Source organism: Mytilus californianus, unplaced genomic scaffold, assembly GCF_021869535.1.
Source record: "Mytilus californianus isolate M0D057914Y unplaced genomic scaffold, xbMytCali1.0.p SCAF_34, whole genome shotgun sequence".
NCBI lineage: Eukaryota > Metazoa > Mollusca > Bivalvia > Mytilida > Mytilidae > Mytilus > Mytilus californianus.
Genome location: NW_026262684.1, coordinates 1,623,618 through 1,647,198, shown reverse-complemented (window position 1 = coordinate 1,647,198; position 23,581 = coordinate 1,623,618). Strand labels below are relative to the sequence as shown.

General features: G+C 32.7%; 1 protein-coding gene across 1 annotated transcript; it reads right to left on the bottom strand.

Moving 5' to 3' along the window:
• Positions 1-12,535: 12,535 nt before the first annotated feature.
• LOC127736617 (tyrosinase-like protein) lies at positions 12,536-22,717 on the bottom strand. The gene is made up of 6 exons (XM_052247171.1): positions 22,630-22,717; positions 17,991-18,190; positions 16,914-17,115; positions 15,877-15,989; positions 14,809-15,275; positions 12,536-13,561 (listed from the first exon to the last, which is right to left on the bottom strand). Exons 2-6 carry the CDS (start codon positions 18,182-18,184, stop codon positions 12,582-12,584), a joined length of 1,956 nt encoding a protein of 651 aa, XP_052103131.1. The 5' UTR covers positions 18,185-18,190; positions 22,630-22,717; the 3' UTR covers positions 12,536-12,581.
• Between the last annotated feature and the right edge of the window lie 864 nt (positions 22,718-23,581).

Genomic DNA, 23,581 nt, shown 5'->3' with positions numbered 1-23,581 from the left:
AAACTGGAAATGTGATAGCGTGAGGATGTATAAATACTTGAATACTTCGAGAAGCTTTATATATGACAAAAATTGACCAAAGAGAATAGCCTAATCAATTTACTAAAGGTTTTAAGTTAAAACATATTTTATTATTCAAAATAACACATGGATCACACAGTCACATGTTTTACAACTTAGTAACGTCCTCTCCAAAATATACTATAGTTAACTTTGCCTGAGCTTATTTCTTTTGAAAAAGGGGTATGTTATAAATCAAGTCAGTACCGAAGCACTGACTAATGATGATGCTGGTGATACCCTCGGGGAATAGCAGTCAGCAAACATAGGTATCGACCCAATGCAAGTGAATGAAGATAACACAATATGAATAAGTTGCTTTCGTAGCGCTTTTCTGGAGTTACCGTCTTCATAAACGCCTCAAAAGCCAACAAAATTAAACCCCCAAAAGTACAAATATTTGGAAAAGTGAGGATCTATTCGGAAATGTTTCAAAAGAATAAAACCAATTTCTTTGCTTTTCTGAACGGTGAACTCTTTTCCGCTTGTGAAAGGAAAATAAGAGTTCATTGAATATATTGTATTTGATAACACTATAGGTCATTACACCTAATATTAGATTCTTCCGTGGGAAAATACAAAGTGGTTCACCTTTCACACGAGATGATAAAACTGCATGTCATTACAGCATGCAGATAGATGAATATAACGACGATGACTTTCTGAAATAAATTTAATAGGGTAATTATTATTTTTTTTTAAGTAAACCTATTTTTTTCTTTTACTATACAATGTACGTATTCACATCGATTTGACTATACATTAAAAAATTTATAAAATGAAGTCGTATCAAATTTTAAAGCGTCTAAATGATTTAGAATGAGAAATTATGCAGAGCCCACCTTGAATTCGATAATTTAAAATGATTTAAATCTATTAAATACAGTGGCCATTTTCGGATAATCACAATGCATTTATTCATTAGTAATATCCATAGTGTAATACTGGCTTAGATTTCAAGTTTCGGTCATCCAACGTCATGCAGTTGTGACGAGATCGAGGAAAATCGAGATAAGAAAAGTAAAGAATCGTTTTATTGGTAAGGCTGTTGGGCATATTTAATTTTACCAAAAACGCCGTAGAAATTGGATAAAACATTCCAAAATTCCCAAAATGTGTCCAACATTTCAATTAACATATATATTATGTCACAGTGGCATCCATACATGACATGTACATCATCCTTTTCATTTATTATAATAATATGGTGGCCGGTTAAGGCCATTTCGCGTTTTCGCGTTTTCGCCTTTTCGCCCTTCATATTCCATAGGGTGAAAACGCGAAAACGCGAAATATTTTTTTTTCCGAATTCACGTTTTCGACTTCGTGTTTTCGAGTTTTCGGCCTCGCGTTTTCGACTTCGCGATTTCGCGATTTCGCGTTTTCGCGTTTTCGCGTTTTCGCCCTATAGAATATGAAGGGCGAAAACGCGAAAACGCGAAATGGCCTTAACCGGCCACTATATTATTATGATAAATGAAAAGGATGATGTACATGTCATGTATGGATGCCACGTAAAACGTAGGTTCATACCATTAGTAAATATGTCTGTGTTTATAATGTCTTCTGTTTGGTTTGATTAAAACGATGAACTTGTTTTAGCAATATGGAACACACCAGAAACAGACCACTTGACAAACATGTTTGGGGGTATGGGGACACAGCAATTGCTTAAAGCACTATTTTGAGAAGTTTAATTAATCGAAAGATTTTATTTCTCCAAAGTTGACGCATTGTGGGTACACATATTATCTTACCCTAAATGAGATTGTCAACAAATAACAACGAACATGTTTAGCATTGTATATAATAATTCTAAAATCCGATGCTTTGGAATAGTTTATTGCTGCTGCTGTTTCTGATGAATTGCTGGTCGTTCATGTTAGAGGTAGTGTTAATTATTCTCTATCTACAATTCGATTGAACGTTGTTTTCCTCCATCATTACACGTTGTTTTCCTCTATCTGTGTGTGTTACATTTTAATGTTGTGTTTTTGTTGTGTCGTTGTTCTCCTCTTATATTTGAGGCGTTTCCCTCAGTTTTAGTTTGTAACCCGGATTTGATTTTATCTCTATCGATTTATGAGTTTCGAACAGCGGTATACTACTGTTGCCTTTATTTAAAAAGCGGTTTGGACGTACGAAATATATATAGTGTTATTTGAATTTAATGTCCTCTATATTTGTTAAATTGTGAAACTTTTTATAAAAATGCTGTTAAAATAAGATAAACAAGTTTTTACATTTTTGAAATATGATAAAAAGACAATTTCTTGAGTTATATCAGGTGCGTGTCACACATGTGTAACTTTACCGTTTTCGCAATCATCTAGGATCAAATACAGTTTAATTATGTACTTTGAATTTGCTATAGGTTGCACTTTGTAAATACAGCTATTTCACAAACCACGCCTCTTTTGGGGAGATATATAATATTCATAGATCTTTTGTTTTGTTTACCTACTGGTTCCCAGATATGATCTCTATGTTTTATCTCATAGAGGCACAACTTGGAAATTTTACCAGTATAAATACACATGGATACTTTGGGTCTTCCTCATAATTCAATTTGTCCGCTATCCATGTGTATTTATACTGGTAAAATTTCCAAGTTGTGTCTCTTAATTAATTTTGGAGAATCGGGACAGGCACAACAAAATGTGATGGGATGAACACGTCTGTGAGCGCTCAAACCTCCCCTTATTTGGGACAGTGGTGTAACAGCACAACAAAAGAACAAAATGTAAAAAACTGTTGTCAATGGCTGAACTCAATAGATCGGTTCTCAGTTATGGAACATTTCATAAAGCAACAAGTAAACTAGCCGCCATCGTACTTATTTATTGTCTGTAAACATTTTCAACAATATGTCTTCAAAACAAACATCTTGTATATACATTTACTTACTAGTAGTTTGTTCAATATCCCAGAACTTGGGAAGACAACGAAGAAGAAGAAAAATTAAATCCCGTTGAAGAAAAAGACAAAGAAACCAATGATTACTTTAGACTGTAAAACATTAAGTTTAGAGCAGTTACAATTACAAACAACAAAATGGACTCATTGGCACTCATACCACATCTTCTTATATCTATTAGTTATGGTCAAGAACTTTAATTAAAAACAGAAGAAAAAGACAAGGAAACTAATGATTGCTTTAGACTTGTGAGTAGTTACAATTACAAACAACAACATGGACTTAGTTATGGTCAGGAACTGTAATTAAAGACAGAAGAAAAAGACAAGGAAACCAATGATTATTTTAGACTGTAAAACATTAAGTTTGGAGTAGTTACAATTACAAACAACAAAATGGACTTAGTTATGGTCAAGAATTATAATTAAAGACAGAAGAAAAAGACAAGGAAACCATTGATTACTTTAGACCGTAAAACATTAGGTTTGGAGCAGTTACAATTACAAACAACAACATGGACTTAGATATGGTCAGGAACTGTAATTAAAGACAGAAGAAAAGACAAGGAAACCAATGATTACTTTAGACTGTAAAACATTAAGTTTGGAGTAGTTACAATTACAAACAACAAAATGGACTTAGTTATGGTCAGGAACTCTAATTAAAGACAGAAGAAAAAGACAAAAAAAAATGATTACTTTAGACTGTAGAACATTAAGTTTGGAGCAGTTACAATTACAAACAGCACAAGGAACTTAGTTATGGTCAGGAACTATAATTAAAGACAGAAGAAAAAGACATGGAAACCAATGATTACGTTAGACTGTAAAACATTAAGTTTGGAGTAGTTACAATTACAAACAACAAAATGGACTTAGTTATGGTCAGGAACTGTAATTAAAGACAGATTAAAAAGACAAGGAAACCAATGATAACTTTAGACTGCAAAACATTAAGTTTGGAGCAGTTACAGTTACAAACAACAAAATGGACTTAATTATGGTCAAAAACTGTAATTTAAGATAGAAGAAAAAGACAAGGAATCCAATGATTACCTTAGACTGTAAAACATTAAGTTTAGAGCAGTTACAATTACAAACAACAAAAGGAACTTAGTTATGGTCAGGAACTGTAATCAAAGGCAGATAACTCAATTCTCTTGAAACTTTTTTGATTCGAGTGCTACTGGTGAGTCTACTGTATAAGGGACTTATCATTTTTCACTTGGGAGGAGGGATGGGAAAGGGGGGGGGGGGGGGGGGTGATGGTAAAAATGTAGGGGGGTCAAGTTTTTTTTTCTGTAAGTAGAAAAGGGGGTTCAAATGAGGGGATCAATTTTATCTCTAATGAAACTTTTGTGGACTTTTGAATCTTCAAGTATATCCTACATATCATGTGTGGAAAAGGTAAGTGCTTTGCATGTTAAGTGTTTGGCATGTTTAATAGAGGAGGGATCACATTTTTTTAAAAATAGTAAAATATTATGAGGGGATCAAGAAAATTTAATATGTTTGATTTCTTAATGACCAGCCCCCAGCCCCCTACCAGGTAAAAAATGATAAGTCTCTAAGAAATGCGTCTGGCCCAATAAGTTATGAACCTTGTATATTCGATGAGTCTTTATAAACGTTTAAAAAATTGTAAATTTAGACTATGTTGAATCTGGTTCTAGAACCTTTAACGAAAATGACTAGAACTTTCAAATACGTTAGCGATTAGGTTTTCTGTGATTGTTCTGCATTTGCACAAATTTCAAATCCTCCACATGCCTGTGATGACTGATATAAAATTCACGGTTGTTTTAAATCTAAGTAGCATGTATTCTTTAGTATTTCGATATTGTACTTAGAGATGAAAATAAGACTTTATAAATTTCGTACGTTAAATCGATTTATGACTATTGAACAGCGGTATACTACTATTGCCTTTATTAAGTTGATTTGTTAACTAATGAAATACAAGAGGTCTCCCTAGTATATTTTTTGTCATCATTTTGTAAGCATTTACAGTTTACGTTCGGACCTTGAAAATAAAAATTAAAATGTCTAGTAATTTGCAGTACGTACACTTATCGTGCTGGAGGCCACTTTAAATAGTTTTCATAAAAAATTTAAGAAACTATTCAGTAATTTTGCAGACGTGTCGATTATGAGCTCGATTTATTGTACAGACACTTGTTTATTGACAAAGACCGTATTTCGACTTCTTAAATTATTATTGGTTGTGTTTCGTTTGATTGCTGTCACACTAACATTTGCCCCACATCTCATTTCATCAAATTCACATGATTAGATGTTCAAACTTGATGTCAAATCATTAATTGGCAAAATCAATGTCAATGATTGGCCTCTTGTTGAATAGTTTGAATAAACGAGTTCTCAGAGACTAAAATAAATAAATCATACAAGGCTCAATTGGAAGGAAATGGTTTTATATTTTTTTAATTATAAATTGTCCAGTCACAGAGGTGTAATTAAATACCCAGTAAAAGTGCTATAATCATAACGATGAACCTCTTGTGATTGGGTACCTGGAGTGTACATACACAACATCGCCTTCGTTTAGTATTACAATGCCAATAACTGATCCTGCACTACTGACACCATCGCCATATCCATTGCCAAGTCTGCTGTTGTTCTTCAATAATGTGAAAGTAAGAGCGGTATGTACAGATAATTGCGTACATGCAAAGAAGTAAAGACCCTTCATTTGTGAACGGAATTTACCATTGCTAGTCATAGCCTTGGCCAAGATTTGTGTAAATGTTATCGTAAACAATCGTCTGAGACCATGAAAGGGCAGTATGTTTCTTCAAAACAACATAAAAGGCAATTGGCTTTGTATTGAGACATCCACAGCTTCTATCTCCAATATAAAAAAATACCACATGATTAATATTGAATGTATTCAATAACTTATCATTTTTATTACTTTTTATTTTTTTTTTAGATTTTAGTTGTTGTTGTCTCCTTTATTTTTACTTGTATTATTTCTGAAAGTATCAAGATTTGTTGTAATACAAGTAACCTTTACACAGTGTAAGATATTCTTATTTTCTTATATCTTTTTAACAAAAACATTGCAGAATTTAGACTAAAAAGCATTGTATCATGCCAGGGCCTTTTATAGCTTACAAGACGGTATGGCTTTTTGCTCATTGTTGAAGGCCGTACAATGCCTTATAGCTGTTTAAATCCGCATCCTTTTGTCTCTCCCTGATAGTTATCTCATTGGCAACCATACCACATTGCCTTATTTTGATACTAAGCGTGTAATACATAAACACTCATAAAATATAGCTAACAATATATTAAAGTATGTGAAAATCACATATGAATTACCCAAAAATGTTGATTAATTTTAATTCTAATATGACGTGCTTCTTTCGCTTTGTAAACAACACCGTGATAAAATTCTCGATATATCTATACTTAGCGCAGGCTCAGAGATATACATAATAATGGATGTTACAATATACCTCCCACGTAAATCCACATGTAACGAAACCTATTTGCAAACGCTATGCCGATTTTTTTTTTAAATTGCAATTAAAAAAAAGACTACAGAACTTTTATTCTTATTCGGATGCATAACAAAAAGAATTAATGCACAAGTGCTCGGCGAAATCTACAAAATCCAAATAAAATAAAATTCCGCGAAAGTCCACTAATGCTTTTGGCGCATTTAAGTCCTTTCAAAACATGACGTCATACAAATGAAAACGCTTAAGCTGAAGGTTTTTCTGTTACGTGAACCATCGAAATTCGTATAATATTGCATTAAAATGTATTTTTGAGGTAGGTTTTGTTTTGTTTTCTATTCTATTGCATTCTTCGAATATTTACTGATTTCAGCAAGTCAACATGGCGGCTCCTTAGTAACGAAATGTCAACTTTGAATTACGAGAAAAACATGTAAATCAAAAATGGCAAATGTTGGGTTTGAAAATTAAAAGAATTAAAAACAATTTTTCTAGCTGTTATTTACGTAATATTTATGCAAGCTACAGATTTATTAGAATCTTTTAGCTTTATCTAACATTTGTTTTCTTTATTTCAGTACTCTCCATCTTCTATCTCAATTGTTAGACATTACATATTCAAATCAAGTCTATACACAAACAACTAACTCTGAATTTACTCTTTACGAAAAACTAACGAATTTCATGAAAAAGTAATAAGCTTTAATAGTCATGTATAATTGTGTGTATATCTAATATCTTTAATACGTACCATTTATTAGGATTCCATTTGCATCAACCAATAAAGAACGATCCATTACCACAATAATAAGACAGATAACTACCGAGGCAAACATTTTAAGATGTTATACTGATTCAATTTTCGGTATGTAGAAAGTAACAGCATGATTTAAAAGTAATATATACTTTACGTTGTTTATGATACAGTTGTTATGGAATGTTGCGTGATAGAAAGTATAAACTGATATTGATAAAAATTGTTTCATTTCCTTAAAGATATCATATCATGCATCAATATTTCTATGAAACGAGGCAACATAATTCAAATGTGCAAAGCATACATGTTATATAAATTATTATAAAAAAAGTATGGATCTTTACAATTCAGTATATATATGTTGAAGTTCCATCTGTACACCTATCTTAAGTAACTATGTTCCTTTCAGGGCTTTTAAACTATTACGTAAATTATTTACACAAAACATCAATGCATACAATTTAATAAGATTTTTGTTCTTTTGGGGGTGATTTTTGCTTTGGGTGAAATGGTTTCTAGACGTCATTTACAAGTTTGTTCTTATAGCCGGCACTACTAATATAGATTACATAAGGAGGAATATTGAGGATGTAATACATGTATCTCAATGTTTTTTGTTATTTGGATAATTTGCTTATAGTGACAGATCTTTGATTGTTTCTGTTAAATTTTTGTACTGCTGCTTTCTCTTAGATAATAATTGTTGACCACAATGTTTGTTTCTCATGACTGATTCATCAACTGCTTGTAAATTATCTATTCCAATCAACTTGGATAATTCAATAAAGGAATAACTATTTGTTAACATGATTTTAACATTGCAGAGCTGGTAAACTGAAATTTGTAAAAAAAAAAAAAAATTTGCGCAGAGAAATATTTAAGTATATTTGAATCGAATTGCTAAATGGCACACAGGAACATTCATATACATGTTTAGTAATCCAGGGAATTAACGTCCGTTTATAAGTTACACATTTTTGTAAAGATGGCTTTATAGATTTATTTGGTTATTGTTTGAGCCCCCTTTTGATCGTGACATTGTATTTCAAGTGTTTTGTTAGTTCAATTTATTTGGTATGAACGTTCCTGGTGAATGTAAATTCAAAAAAGAGCTTCGGATGCAACAATTATTTTAAGTGTTAGTTTTATAAAATGTGAGTTAAACCATGTTAAAATAACGTTCTTCAAATGGTGCTCTTTCCACAGATTAATTTATTGTTTCATTGTTCAATTGAGAGATTGCATACATCGTCTTATTAAACAAAGCTTTTTTATGGTATACAAAAATACAAATCTTAGATGTCCTGTTACTCAATAACCCCCATTCCAGTGAGTGCTTGCATCTCATATATCCCAGTGAACTTGGAATTACGGATACTATTGTTAGCCCTGCTTTATATCTTGATTTTTCCTAGATATTGACTCAGATGGACGACTCCATACTAGGCTATATTACAAACTTGATGATGTGATTTTCCAATGTTCAACTCCACATTGCAGCTGAGCATACCCTCTTTTCCATCGCGTGAGATCTACACATTTCCATTGATATGTTACGCTCAAGCAGGATTACACTTTACAATATACAATAGCAGGAAAACGTTCTTTACACAAAAACTGCTTCAAAAGAGCTACGAGGAAAAACAATTGAAATTGACACTACATACTTTGTGTCGATACATCACAAATCGTTTACTTGATTCGATATGTATGTTTCTCAATTTAATAGCGACATTTTTCCGGAGTCTTAGATCTTTAGATACCAGAAAATTCTTTTAAAATATAATTTAAGCAAATGCATTTTTCTGTACAGTTTGTTCCTCATTTTGTACAAGATAGTTTCTTTCTGCACTCTTGATGACGTTGCTGAAAACAAAAATTACGGAACGAATGGAAAGCAATAGTCACATTTCTGACTTGGTACAGACATTTTGTGAAGACAATGTTTAGTTAAACCTGGTTTTATAGCTTGCTAAACCTCCCACTTGTATAAAAATTGTTTAAATGTACCTGTCCCAAGTCAAGAACCTCTTCGGTAGTCGTATATCACATCTTAGTATTTTTCGTTATTTGAAAAATCATGTGTTAATTGCAGATTTGTGATTACTTCTGTTTAATCTTTTGATCGTGCATGTAGATGTTACCTTGATTTTAGCATTTTTTTTCCTAAAATTTGCTCGAACATCTACAATAATAAACTATTGGTTTCTTCCTACTATGCTACTATGAAGGTCACTCTTGATAAAATGATAAAAAAAATATAGATAGTGGATAGTTAAATATTCGAAAGAACTGTTAGAGCACATACAATCTAAGTCTCTTCCTTTTGCAATAGCATTAAAACATTTGACTTTTTTACCCTTTACACAAGTATTTCCGATTCCAATCTAAAAGACAAACAATATTTTCAAATTGTTGTAACCACAATCCCGTCCTCTCTTCCTCGAATGTAACATACTGAAGTAGACTAATCACCGGGTTGGTACTTACATTAACAAAACGACGGGTGTCACATGTTAAGCATGCTCTGTTTACCCTTCTGGGGCATCTGAGATCACCCCCGGTTTTGGTGGGGTTCGTGTTGCTCAATCTTTGGTTTTCTATGTTGGGTTTCGTGTACTGTTGTTTGACTTTTCGTCGTTTATCTTTTTTTGGCATAGTATTATCAGTTTGTTTTCGACTTATGAGCTTGAATGTCGCTTTTGGTATCTTTCGACTCTCTTTCTTAAACCTACCATCGTTGTCCTACCTTTTAAAAGATAGTGCCCGGATAGGTCATTTACTCTCCATTTTTCAAAGAGGGCGATCGTATTACTTGCGCTATTTGTCTTGCGTAAAGCATCATATTTGCATTTAATTACTGAGTGCCTGTATTATATTGCTATATTGTCTTTGTCCGATTTGATACATGGCTGTGTTCTCTATGTCGCAATTATATTCTTTGTATGTGTATGCCTCGTTTGTTGAGAGATTATATGTAGTTGCACTTTCCATTGTTTTTACTGTGTTTTTAACCACGAATAGCGTTAACGCTTTATGAAGGCATCAGCCTGTCCACCCGTCTCTCCATCTGTTTATCTGACTGTCTATCAATACATGTGTCTTGTAACTCTTTCTCACCGTCAAGATCGATATTTAATGAAACTTTACAGTTGTAAAACATTACATAAGAATGTGCATGTAATCCCGGTCTACAATGTATAAAGGGAAATAATCGAAATAAATACCTTCAGTTTGCAATATATGGTGTATTAACAGTCTCTTGAAAGCGGAAATTCTCCTTAACAGCTTAAATGCTATTGATGAAACTTTACAAAGTTGTAGAACGTGTATAAATGAACAGTATTCCTTAGGCTGGTTCGCTCCCTTGCACTGACATACGGGTATCTGAGTCACCCTTGTTGTCAAAAATATTCATGTACTTCATATTAATGGGAGATAAATCAATTTTCCTTATGAATTCAATATAGCAATATGTTGTAAAAACTAGAAACTTGTAAGTGAATCTCCTTTTATACGACTAGATCGATCTTGATGAAACTTTACACTACTTAATAAGAGTAGAAAGGAAAATAATCCCGGTTCTCATTTTTAAGGGGAATTAATCGAACTTACTTCAATATTGCAGTAATTGGTTAAAGTCTCTGATTGTGATCCTAAACAGCAAAATAGATATTGACGAAACTTTACATTAATGTCAAAGTCTGTCTGATAATTTCTATAAAGAAATATCCTCCCTTTCCTAGATATTAAATTGTTTCCCGTCTCCTAGAAGACTGTTACATAAAAATTATGTTCCAATCATCGTAACCACAATCCCGTCCTCCTTTCCCCGAGTGTGACCTATCGAATTAGAATTATCACCGGGTTTGTACTTGCATGATCAACACGACGGGTGCCACACGTGCAGCAGGATCTACTTACCCTTTTGGAGCACCTTTCTTTCAGTCTTTGTTGTTTGTCTTTTAGTCTTGTTTCATTTTTTACCATGGCATTGTCAGCTTAATTTTGACTGATGAGTTTGAATGTCCATTTTGTATCTTTAGTCGCTCTTTTTTTGACATATACATTTAAAATATACTTATGCAGTCTTCTCTAATCTCACTACGACGAGTCAATGAATCTTGGAATCATCAAAATATGTCTTGACTCATTATTGTCTGAACTGCCGAGTCCTAAAATGCATCAGGATTGTAGAAAAATGTATCAGCTGAGTTCCAATGTATGATTGTGTAAAAAAAGTGAGTAAACATCTAACTTTAATGTAATTTCCTGAATCTTTTTGTAATTGAAACTTCGGGAATAAATTAAAAGAATGCTAGACTCACTATAGCCTTAAAGGGTAGTTTCTGAACTCACCTAGAAAAATCTTTAGTGAGATCCTGGCTAATGGTATCACTGGCGAGAGTAAAAAATTTTGAATTCATTCATAGTTCTAGTACAACTTGTCCAGAGTGTGATGTTTGGCGGATGATGGTGTCTGATGGTGCAGGAAGGTTTATTGCTGCTACTTGATATATCATTTTAATTTGTTTGCTATTCAAGTTCATAGCTTACTACTTTTAGACATTAATCTATCATAGTTCTAACATATCCGTCATACACCATTAACTAAACGGGAGAATAGACTTAAGTGTTATGCATGAACTTCTAACGAAAACGTGACGTTCTTTGACAGTTGGAAATTCGATTTATTGACCTTTGATATTTGGCTTCCGTCGTTTATTCGATCAGGATATAGTTACTCTCAGTTGGAAACCTGATTTTAAAATAACCTCATGCAGAACACTGATTCAACGAAACACTGTCATCGAGTAAGACTGAGACAAAAAGTCTTGGAAGCTGAATGACTATTATCACATAAATTATAAGGGTCTAAACAGAACAGCCAAATGATTAGTCTGATTGCTTTCCCATCGCATTGTCAGTATGTTTTCGACTTATGACTTTGAATATCCCTTTAGTATCTTTCGCCTCTCTTCTATATATATTGTACTAGAACAGGAAAATTATCATAAAGGAAAGACAAAATTGTTATATGCAGCAGCAATAAAAAGGTATCAATATGAAGTAAATCAAGATATTAAGACAATGCTAACGTCAAATAGAACGAAAAATTTCCAGTTTGACTTTCATTTACCAACGCTGATATATTAGGAAATGATAAAGAAACTTAAGTCATACTATCTCAGGCAATGTTTCTTTTGTTCTTATATCTCCTAACGTTTCTAAGTATGAATACATCCTTGAGTTTCAGATGTCTAGGTTAGAGCGTTCCCGATGAAGGTTGATCCAGAAAATCAGGACGCAAGAACATTAGTAACAGTTATTTTCATTTATTGATATTGATCTTTCAGAATTTACATTTAGATGAATTTAAACGCTACCACAGTCGTTCCATGGGTACTCCGCTCCATACTCACAAACGAATTGAAGAAATATATCTCGGTAATTACTTGTAGGTTTGTTTCCGTCAAAGTTTTATACGTATATCTGTACCTGACAGCTTCAGCAACGTCGTCACCATACATTTGGGGCTCTTCTTTCGTCACTTTGATAACACCGGAACACTTTTTATAAAAAAGTGTTTTGGACGATCTGTCTATACAACGTGGCTGACAGACATGGCCGTGAAGATCATAAACGCTCAGATAAGCCGTCGCAGCTCCACCTCGAGGATTTTTTACACCGACATAAGCGACTGTTTCATATACCATCTGCCTAGTGTCGATAATCCCATAATCTATGTATCTACCTTTGTATGATATACCATCAGATTGTACGAAAAACTTGGTTGCTCCAGATTGAGAATCGGAAACCCGTCTTTTGTCTACTCCTGGTTTAAAATAATCCCATAGCTTTGAAGTTTTGTCGTTTGAATAGATATCATAGTTGTCATCTATACTACCATTTCGGACAGGGCTGCATCCGAAATGTTGTCCCATCGGTCTGATATACATCAAAGTTACTGGAATGAAGGCCCATTGATTTACATCAGCTTCTCCATCGATAACAAAATTGTTCTGATATGAACTGTCCATAACGGATTTATACTCGACGTCTTCGTTTTCTACGTCACGCTTTTTTCTTCTACCAACGGGTGATGACGAACCACGCAAAATTGGTATACAACGTCCAGATGAGCATCTCAAAAATTGAGGAGCTTGGCAGTCAGCGTTTGTTGTGCAAGTGATTTCTCCCGGAGATGGCGCATAACGGGTTATTCTTTCATCGAAAACTTTAAGATATCCCATTGTATTTGTTATTTGATTTAAATTACCCATTGCCCGATTCGGCTTATGGAATTCGTCAGCAGTAACTGGATAATCGAATTCGTAACTATCACCTGAAACATGGATTTTCTAACAACATTAAGGCTTAGCGTGAATTATAATAATTAAAGAAATACGACAAACTATATATTTGCAAGTTGAAATAGAAACTATTTTGGCTAGCTAAGAATTACTAAGTAGTTCGAATAAGACTTGAAACTAGTAAATATATGTATTAAAAAAGTCTAGGTTTACAAAAACAACTAACATAGAACACACATCTTTTGAAAAGGATAAAACACATTTCAGTATTTCTAAGTCGGTTAATGAGTAAGAGATAGTTATTTGTGTCTGTGAATGAGTAGAACATCGTAATTTGTGTCCGTAATTGAATCTCAATTCACTAAAACAATTTCTTCAAATAAATATATTATATGCATAATTTGCTTAACATAGTTATTCTGTTGTTTCTTTTCAAACTTGTGAAGCCTTGCTGTGCTATGTGCTTTAGTATAGAGAAACGTTTAAAAACGATAAATACAATTCATTTATGAAACATAAAAGATCCTTTACTACAGACAATGTATTAATAAGCAGGAAAGTACAATCATCTCGATGAAATTGACTTCATGATAGAATGATTGTTTGATTGTTGGTTGCTTAAAGTCCAGTGGCAATTATTTCATACATTCTTCATGATAAAAGGATACTAATAATTAGTAATTACAAGACATAAAATACAGTTCAATCAAGTGGGATACTTGAATTACTGAGCGTAAACCAAGGTTCATTTCAACCATGATACAGCCCATAAAAAACTCAAATCAATCTAAAGATTGAGCAACGCGAAACCAATCAAACGCAAATTCCATTCAGGTGCTTACAATGCGCAGACAATACCTGCCCCAAAAATGAAACCATTCATGTTGCTGATTGTGAGTAAAACTCGAAAAGTATCCTTCGATGTTGTCATACCAAAGTAAAGAGGACGGGATTGTAGTCGAGAATAGTAAATCATATCAGCGGTCATCTATTCCGTCAGTCTATCAGATAATAATGGCTTCCACTGGAAAATTCATAAATTTATAATTAAATTACAAATCATATGTTTAAAGTGTACCATTTAGACTACTTTATATTCATATTCAAATTTTGTTCCATTTTCCCAATTTTTATCATTTTAAGGAAACTAATACAGGGGCCTCCAATTATATCTGTTCAGCAACTCTGAGTCATTGTTTACATCTTTAATTTTTCAGCTTTTATTTGGGTGTTAACATGAAGTTGATATTTATTTATGATTGACTTGAATTAAACTTACCTAGAACAGATCTGGCATTGTCTCTGAAATCTTGCCAAACTTTGTCTACGTAACAGTGATGTAAGTAAAATACCGGATCATTTGGGGAAACATCAATATCATTCATCGTGCCGCCTATAGTGGCGTGCGCAAAATTATGACACGCCTCTAAGTTGTGAATACTAGCAGCAATTGGTTCCAATATTCTATAGTTTCTGCTTTCACTTATTATGTTTCTATAACAATCTGCCGGGAAGTAGTCTCTTCCTGACCCGCCATTTCTTGTGAGTGGGACATACCGTTGGTCCTCTGTTTGATATCGCCAATACGCAAATGGTCCCACATTAACCTGGCCCCCATCAATATTACCAATACCCTCAGCAGACCATAAATTGGACATCCATGGATTCGGTAGACTGTTTTCCATTGTGGTGTCGATATAGGGCAGAGTAACCGTTCGATCGAATCGTTGTAGTGCTTGTTCGAATCTGGAAAACATACGAACAGTATTCAGAGTAGCGGCGTCAATATAATAATACATATACTCATTACAAATTTATATATATATATATAGAGAGAGAGAGAGAGAGAGATTGGTAACATGATATCACGATAACGCTGCCCTTTGTGAAAGAGAGCAAAATATATAAAAAATATATGTTCGGGAAATCCTGCTTCGTGTAAAACAAATTTTAAACTGTTACATGAACATTAATTTAAAATTAAGGAGATGTGGTATGATTGCCAATGAGACAACTATCCACCAAAGTTCAAATAAAGTGGATGTAAGCAAGTATAGGCAACCGTACGGTCTTCAACAATGAGAAAAACCCATACCGTGTAGTCGGCTATAAAAGGTCCCGGCATGAAAAATATAAAACGATTAAATTTATAAGTCATATGTAGGATCATGATTTAAATAGGGTCGACATGTACACATAGTCCGTGAGAACTAGGGACTGGTAAGGAATTCTTTGAGTCCTGAGAGTTCTAGAGTTCTAGGGTATTACAACCTGACTTTCAAACCAGACAGGTAAAGTAATATTTAGTGAACCATGATTACAGTGAATAAGAATAGTAAAAACTTACAAGTATAGAAAATATCTATGCCAAGATGGAAACGCGACACCAAAATGAGCCGCATTTAAAGCATTGTTGTTGTGAAGACTTGCAATTGCTTCGTATGAATTTGTGTTACCAATCTAAAATGAAAAATGATTAAATAATATATGACTGTGTATTACAAAAGTGTATTCGCTTTGTTTGTAATATACTAGTTTTTAGACTTGAAGATTTCTTATAATAGGTTTATATGGGAAATGTCAAAATTGAAATCTTTGTATTTTATGTTGTGTTGTAAAATGTGTGGATGGTCAATTAACGTCAAACTATATATGAGACTGCAATATTCCATCTTTTATTTTGATGGAAACGACACAACACGCCATCCTTGTAAGAATTATGTTTTATTAGCTGAACAGAAAATAAACACCCAAAAATAATAGCCAAATTCTTTTAAGGTCAACTTAGATAAAAAGATATAGAATACATGATGACGTCCACAGTGAAAAAGATTGTGTTATTGTGTCGCACTATGTGCATACATTTGGCATTTATTATTTGTTTTCGCGCGCTATTATATTATCTCAATTGGCAATGCCTGGTTCGTCGTACTTAATCTTAATAAAGTTTTTTTTTTATTTTGACGAACAAAAACAAATGACAAATATCATCTAAAAAGTCTTTGAAAAAGCATAAGTGTTCATTTCATTAGTTCAAATATTCGGCTTTGATGGTTCTTGAAGAAGGTAAATCCAGAAAAATGCTTTGAACGCACGAAATGCTTTCTGGGTAATATTTTTTTAAACGCCGGTACAACAAACATTGTGATTGGTAAAAACCGTCTAAAACAATTGAAATTTAATCAATGACGTGAAGTTACTTTCATTGTAGGATACAAGCAATTACCCCTAGTCATTAACATTTTTGAAAAGGCGAATTATGCATAACATAAAGGAGGCTGATAAATAAATTACATGTATGTGACTAGCCGACCGTGCGAGACCCTTATGGGAAGTCAAGGTCGTTAAACACCCCATGTAGTAGTATGTATATGCAACACTCACTCTGTTGTTTTTGAGGCTGTTTACTGCAGCGTAAAAACGAGTCCTCTCCTCGCGACTAAGAGTGCGCAACTCCTTACGTATGCCATGGATCAAATTGTTATCTGCTTGTCGCTTCTTTCTGGTGGACTCAATGACTTGATTTGCCTCCCTTTCGAGCGACAATACATAGTTCAAGGCTTCCCCAGAAATATTCCTGTACCACCTGTAATTAAAAAAATGAAAACAAAAAATGAGGTGCTGAAGAACTTTCTGTGATTTGTTTATGAAGAACGGCGCTAGTTTTTTTGCTTTTAGTCTTTTTTTCTTTTTGTTCTGTGCATATACAGATTTTGTACCATGAATGGATACCCCAAATCCTATGTTTTCTATTAATGCAAGTTATAAGTGCTATGTGGCATTGGATATAAAATAAGAAGATGCGGTAAGATTGCCAATGAGACAACTCTCCACAATAGACCAATTGATATAGATATTATCAACTATAGGTCACCGTACGCCCTTCAACGATGAGCAGTTGACTTTTATATATGAGATTCTGGATGAGGGGATCCTTACTTTTTATATTCTTTTAATTTTAGGACAGTTTTCTTTATCTTGAAAAATAACACTCATTCTGCAAATTCTAATGGAAATGATTTTACTGTTATTTGTTTGTAATTATATGATTTCTTTATTCTGTACATCGTTCATTTATTTATTATTCAGTTTTGAATTACCTAATTATTTAATTTCAACGATTATTCTAAATACTTTGCACCCCAATATTCTCTATTCTGTTTTTTTTTTTTTTGCGCATTTTTCTCTTTTCGTTAATTTTCTTTTGCCATTATTCTTTATTCTGTTAACCCAATCCAGACCCTCATATATAACTGACAGATCCTTGGCCCCAATGGTTACCCCCAATTTTTTGTTGGGGTTCGTGTTGCTCATTATTAAGGATATATACAATCAAGTCTCAGTCAATTTAAAATTACTATTTCTATAAAAACAAATAAAAAAAACTAGTCAGACATGGTAGCCTATATCGATCAGATTTATCAGATTTATCAGATTTATCAGTTTTGTGTTTCCACTTACCTGTCCTTGTACGTATGTGCAAGGTAATAATTGATGCATTTGAAGTGAATAGTGTCTGCCTTTTCCTTAGTGACGTCACACTTGTTTCGAGAGAAACAGTCGCATAGTATACTTGGCATAGGCTGTTCCTCAATGTTACCGCTTGATATTGTAATCAAAGCCAAAAGGAAGAGGATCTCGAGGATCCATTTCATTGTGGACTGAAAGATAAGAAAACATTCTTCAAGCCACATCTAATTAAGTAGCTGGTCAGATAAGAAGCCTTGTTTGTTCCTTGCATTTTGAAAAAAGTAAAGGAAGAGGGTCTTTTTTCAAAGTGGAATGAAACAAAAAAGTCTTTATGACACAATAAAAAGAGTAAAATTATTCGACAGTTTCAAAATTAGTTTACTGTCATTAATACATGAAAGTTGGTTATGATGAGTTAATGAATATGACGATACATGAACTTTATTTTATTATTGTGTCACATATTAATTGTACATTTATAACATGACATAATAAAGATATACATTAAAATAATCAATACCCAGCCTGAGACACATATTTACAAAATGATTCACATTCTTTTTTTTATATGTACATAACATTTACTTAAATTTGTTTTTCGAGCAATTTTAAAAAGATTTATCATTTACATCATATGTATAAACATTTATTATTATTATTTATTTCATTTAAGTTCACATGACTTTAAAAGAAGTAAAGTTAAAAGGTTACTGAAAACTATGAAAATTAGTATCTCAAACTAAAATTAACTTTCGTCTCATAAAAAAATTAAAAATACTTTTGCTTAAAAAGTTTGAATTTCATGACAATTCTTAATTTCAACTAATTTCTGTTCGTCGTCTAAATTAACCAAATTTTCAATATAATTTGAACATCCAGAAAATAAAACCCATACAGTACAATGGTAGAATTAACCTTGCTTGTAGATATATTTCTAAACTGGTATAACTGTTTACTTACTACTTTGAATAATAATAACCCGTACATCAATCTGACACTTGCGCAATAACTATAATTGTACGAAGCAATTTTGATTTTGCACCTCAAATGCCTTTTCCACTGCATATGGTGCCATCATCTACTTTAAATTAATAATTGTTGGTGTTCAAGAAAGGAAACATTTCCTTTTCCTTCGTTTTTTTTCTTTTGATTTTCTTTCCTTTTAACGCCAATATCTTACGAAGAAAATATTTTTTTTTACATTATATAATTCAGGTAAATAATTATAGAAAATCAAAATTATTGCAAGCGTAATCCAATTTTAGGAAACAAAAATCGGCCTCAAATTTCGTTTGATGACAATAAAATGTAAATTAACATTACTTTGAAATCAGTAAAGAAAACATGAAAGTACGTGCTATCTTATTTATCACTTACGGATGAGGAGTAATAGAGACGAAAATCACAGTTTCATTGTTTTTCCAAAATCAAATAAAGAACATAAAAGAATAAAATATGAATATTTTGTTTAATCAATGGAAAATATTTTACATGAACAAGGTTATCAAATTTTAGTTAACTCTTTATTTTCAAATTTAGCGGTTAATACGTGTAAACTATGAAATGAAAAGTTTGACGGGTTCGTTTAAATTAAAGTTGACTTTAAAATAAAGGAAGTTTACATTTTATTATAATGGAAGAAAACTATTTTTGACAATCTGATTATAATGCTATCGTAACTCGATTACTCGTCGAAGCATTAGCATAATGAAATCAGATATCTATATTTTGATTAAATGCATTTAGAAAAGTGGAAAATTATCTCTATCGTATATTAGAAAAAATGATATAACGTAGAAAGTACATTAAAAAATGAGAAACCGTGAAATGCACAAGACATGGCATTTCCAAGGAGACGATCATGTGATATTCGGGTGAGGGTGGGGTGGGGGTGGGGAGGAAGACTTCGGAAATGAATATCCTACAAAGGTAAGAACGGAACCAAAATAATCTTGCCCAAGACATGATGAAATTGAAAATTCTTCCCCGTATAATGCAGGTGAAAATAAACATTCCGCCCGAAAACTACTCTTTGTCTCCCTTAAAATCAAATGGTCGTCCATAAACTTCGTTATAGAAAACATATTTTGAAAAAATTTACGACTGGTCGTGGTAGAAAGAATGGATCAAATAATTACCCTTATGTCCTACGCTCAGCCGAAAAACGCTTTAGCTTAATTTAAAATGTACTTATATCCCTGATATTGAACTGAAATGATTGGTACATGCATTTTCAGAAGAATATGGCGGGTTAAATCTGGGTTATAGCTAGCTAATTCTCCCACTTGTATGACAGTTGTTTATAGTTCCGTTATATTGCTGACAAAATTGATCCCGTTACTCTAAGGTTCGACAGGGTTTTAAAATATAGTTAACCGTCTTCCGACTGTTAATTAGTAAAACCTAAATCTTTTTTTTAAACATGAAATAAACATTTTAAAAAGTGTGTAAATGTGCTTTACAGTCAGGATTCTACTTCGTCAAAAATATCTCCCCATTACGCGGCGCTGTCAATTTAGCTCTTGAAAACCGATAATTTTATCCACATAGCACCATTGCGACCCTTATATGCCAGTTGCATGTAGTTTAAATGAAAAATGTATTTGCTAGCTATTTTAAGCATCGTTTAATATACTTTTAGGTCTTTGGTCAACTTAAAACTAATGTCTGTCGGTTGTCAGGAGGGATTTTAGAAAGTTCAAAAACACAAAAAAAAATATTCTAATTAAATATTTCGTGGAAGGGCAGACTGAACATTTTCAGAGGTTGAAGACGAATTACCCTAGATAATACTTTTTTAAGTCATGCATTTTAAAGATCCACTTTTAAGTCTGTCGTCAAGGGTTTTCAGTAAAAATTTGTTCTCAAACACACCAACTCTGTTTTTACGACTCATTAGAAAGGTACTTCACCTGACCCATATATTTCACTTTTTAGTGCTGTTTTTAATGTTATTATATCAACTTTTAGCCTAAACATATAAAAATAATAGAATCTAAAGCAAGATGGTGACTCAAAAGTTTTGACTTTATACGTTTACAAGACAAGATAGTCAACCCAAATACACCTGAACATAAAAAGGTTTACTTGACTTTCCTTTTTCGATGGAATTATTGCCCATTTTTAGGGTCACCCCCCCCCCCCCCCCCCCCAAAAAAAAAAAAAAAAACTATCACCGGGGGCAGAGATGCAAGTTAATGCTTTAAAAAGATCAATCTTTTTTCTTTCTGTGGAATTTTTACTTATGCACAAAAAAAAATCCTAATGTATATACACCTACCACAATCGGCTGTTTTGTGAAAATGTCTATTTAATTTAAAAGTTAACAAATATCTCGAAGCTCCATACTATAATTGAAGTAAAAGCACGTATATAAGATGCACAAAATCATAAATTATGCCCCTACATTTAACTTTTAAAGTCTATAGAAACAGTTGTAGACAATTCAAATATACCAACTAGCCTTTTCTACCTTCTATAATAAAGAGTTCCATTTCTGTTGTTTAATTTCAACTGGATATCAGCCTGTTTAGATATTCTAGATCTGCATAAATTCACTCATAGGAACTTTTGAATAAATCAAACATAAACATCAATAACTGTCCTTTCCTAGATGTTTAGATATTTCAGTTATACACGGGAAACTCTTCGTCTACACAAAAGTTTACGGCGAAAGGGACAATTTTTAATTCCTAATGTTAATTTTCTTTTTCCGACGGTGATGTTCCTTTGGTCCCATCCAACGGTGTTTATACATCCTAATCCGTGCGTCTGTGGTGAAGTTTTGGATTTCAATGAACGTACTAATCTATGTATTACTGGTAAATTATTGAGTCAAGGTTTTCGTTACCACAAATTACTTACATAGGTACACAGATTTAGAATTTATCAAAAATGGAATAGCACATCCTAATTTTTACGGTGATGCTATTTATCAAACCCGTAACTTGAACTAAGATACGATCCGTGTAAACTTATCGGTCATTTAAATAAACTTATTTTAAATGGTTACCAATTCGTTACTATAATAAGATCTTTTTCTATTGTTTTTATCGGTCTAAATATTGATTCTGGTATCTGGCGCCTGCAAACATGTTGTTTAACCCCGCAAATCTTTACATGTGCCTGTCTCATGTCAGGAGCCTTTACTTCAGTGGTTGTCGTTTATTGTTGTATATCTTATTTGTTTTGTGTTTATTGTTTTGTACACGAATCAGGCCGTTAGTTTTCTCGTTTGAATTGTTTTACATTTGTTATTTCGGGTCCGTTTATGGCTTGCTATGCAGTATGGGTTTTGCTCATTGTTAAAGGCCGAACGGGGACCTATAGTTGCTATTTCTGCGTCATTCAGTCTCTGGTTGAGAGTTGTCTCATTGACAATTATATCTCATCCTCTTATTTTTACATTTATCAACATTATTTTTTATGTTATTTCGATAATGTTAAATAAAATGAAACAATTGACTGTCTATTTTGTTTCAGAAATAAAGAAAAAAAAACTATTTCAAAACTCCCTTACTTGTGCTATATGATAACGGCAGTGCATGATTGTATCAATCGTATTTGAAGAAAATGATACAGGTCGGTTGTTCGGTGTGTGATAATATTTTATTTTACGAAACATACTTACAACTTGGATAAGAGAAAAAAATTTCACTGTATGTTTGTTCCCTGGGTATTATACTCCTTCATTGAACATTCAAAACAGTTCATAAAAGATGAAATGGATTTACAGGTTTATAAAAAGGATTTTGTGTACGTGAACGACAGCACAATGAAACAAATTTGTGCTGTCAGCTGATTGGTCAGTTCTTTGTGACGTCATCGTTTAGTCAGTAAGTGACAGTTAAGCAATCGGCATATAATTTTGTCATGTGTACTTTCCAATCTATATCTACAACTAAAAACAGTTTTTGATTTTTAAAGTAGAAGTTTCTCAAAATTATGGTCTTTTCATGAGACATAAAAATATTGATTAAATCTTTTTTCTTTCAAGTAGCCATTAAAGATGTCATCAAAATGCCATTGAAATGGTTGTATATATATGATGAACGTATTTACCGTTAATTTTCAAACTTAATGCGTAAAATTTTCCAATTTTTGCTTATTTACTCATCGAAGTTTGATTTAAATGAATATTTCAAACATCAAATTCTGATTAGTCGAAAATTGCACGTTACTGATTGCATTTTGATTTAAAAACTGATTAGAATTATGTTTGCAAACAAAATAAAACTGTATGCACTATAAATAATGCAAAACTATGGCGTGATCCACCTACAGCTTTATTGAAAATTTTGAAAATGTGAATAACCTTAAAATTTCATCGCATCTACATGTTTCCAGGACGTTAAAAACTACGTTCTCTTGATTTAAGTAAAAAAAAATTGCAACTAACACAAATAAGTTTAAGCATATTTTTTTTTCTATAAAAGATGAAAAATTTGTGAAAATGCGACTATTTTTTGCGCCAATATAATAACTGTTTTGGATAGAGAATTTTACAAATAAAAATAACCACATATATATGTAAAAAAAATGAACTTCATAGTTGGCATGAATTATTTCGTTCATACAATTTC

Excerpts from the sequence above, each read along its gene's own strand:
- LOC127736617 (XM_052247171.1), bottom strand. The coding sequence starts at position 18,184 with ATGAAATGGATCCTCGAGATCCTCTTCCTTTTGGCTTTGATTACAATA. Across the intron at positions 17,116-17,990 it reads GCACATACGTACAAGGACAG|GTGGTACAGGAATATTTCTG; the intron begins GTAAGTGGAAAC and ends TTTTAATTACAG. Across the intron at positions 15,276-15,876 it reads CATAGATATTTTCTATACTT|ATTCGAACAAGCACTACAAC; the intron begins GTAAGTTTTTAC and ends TATGTTTTCCAG.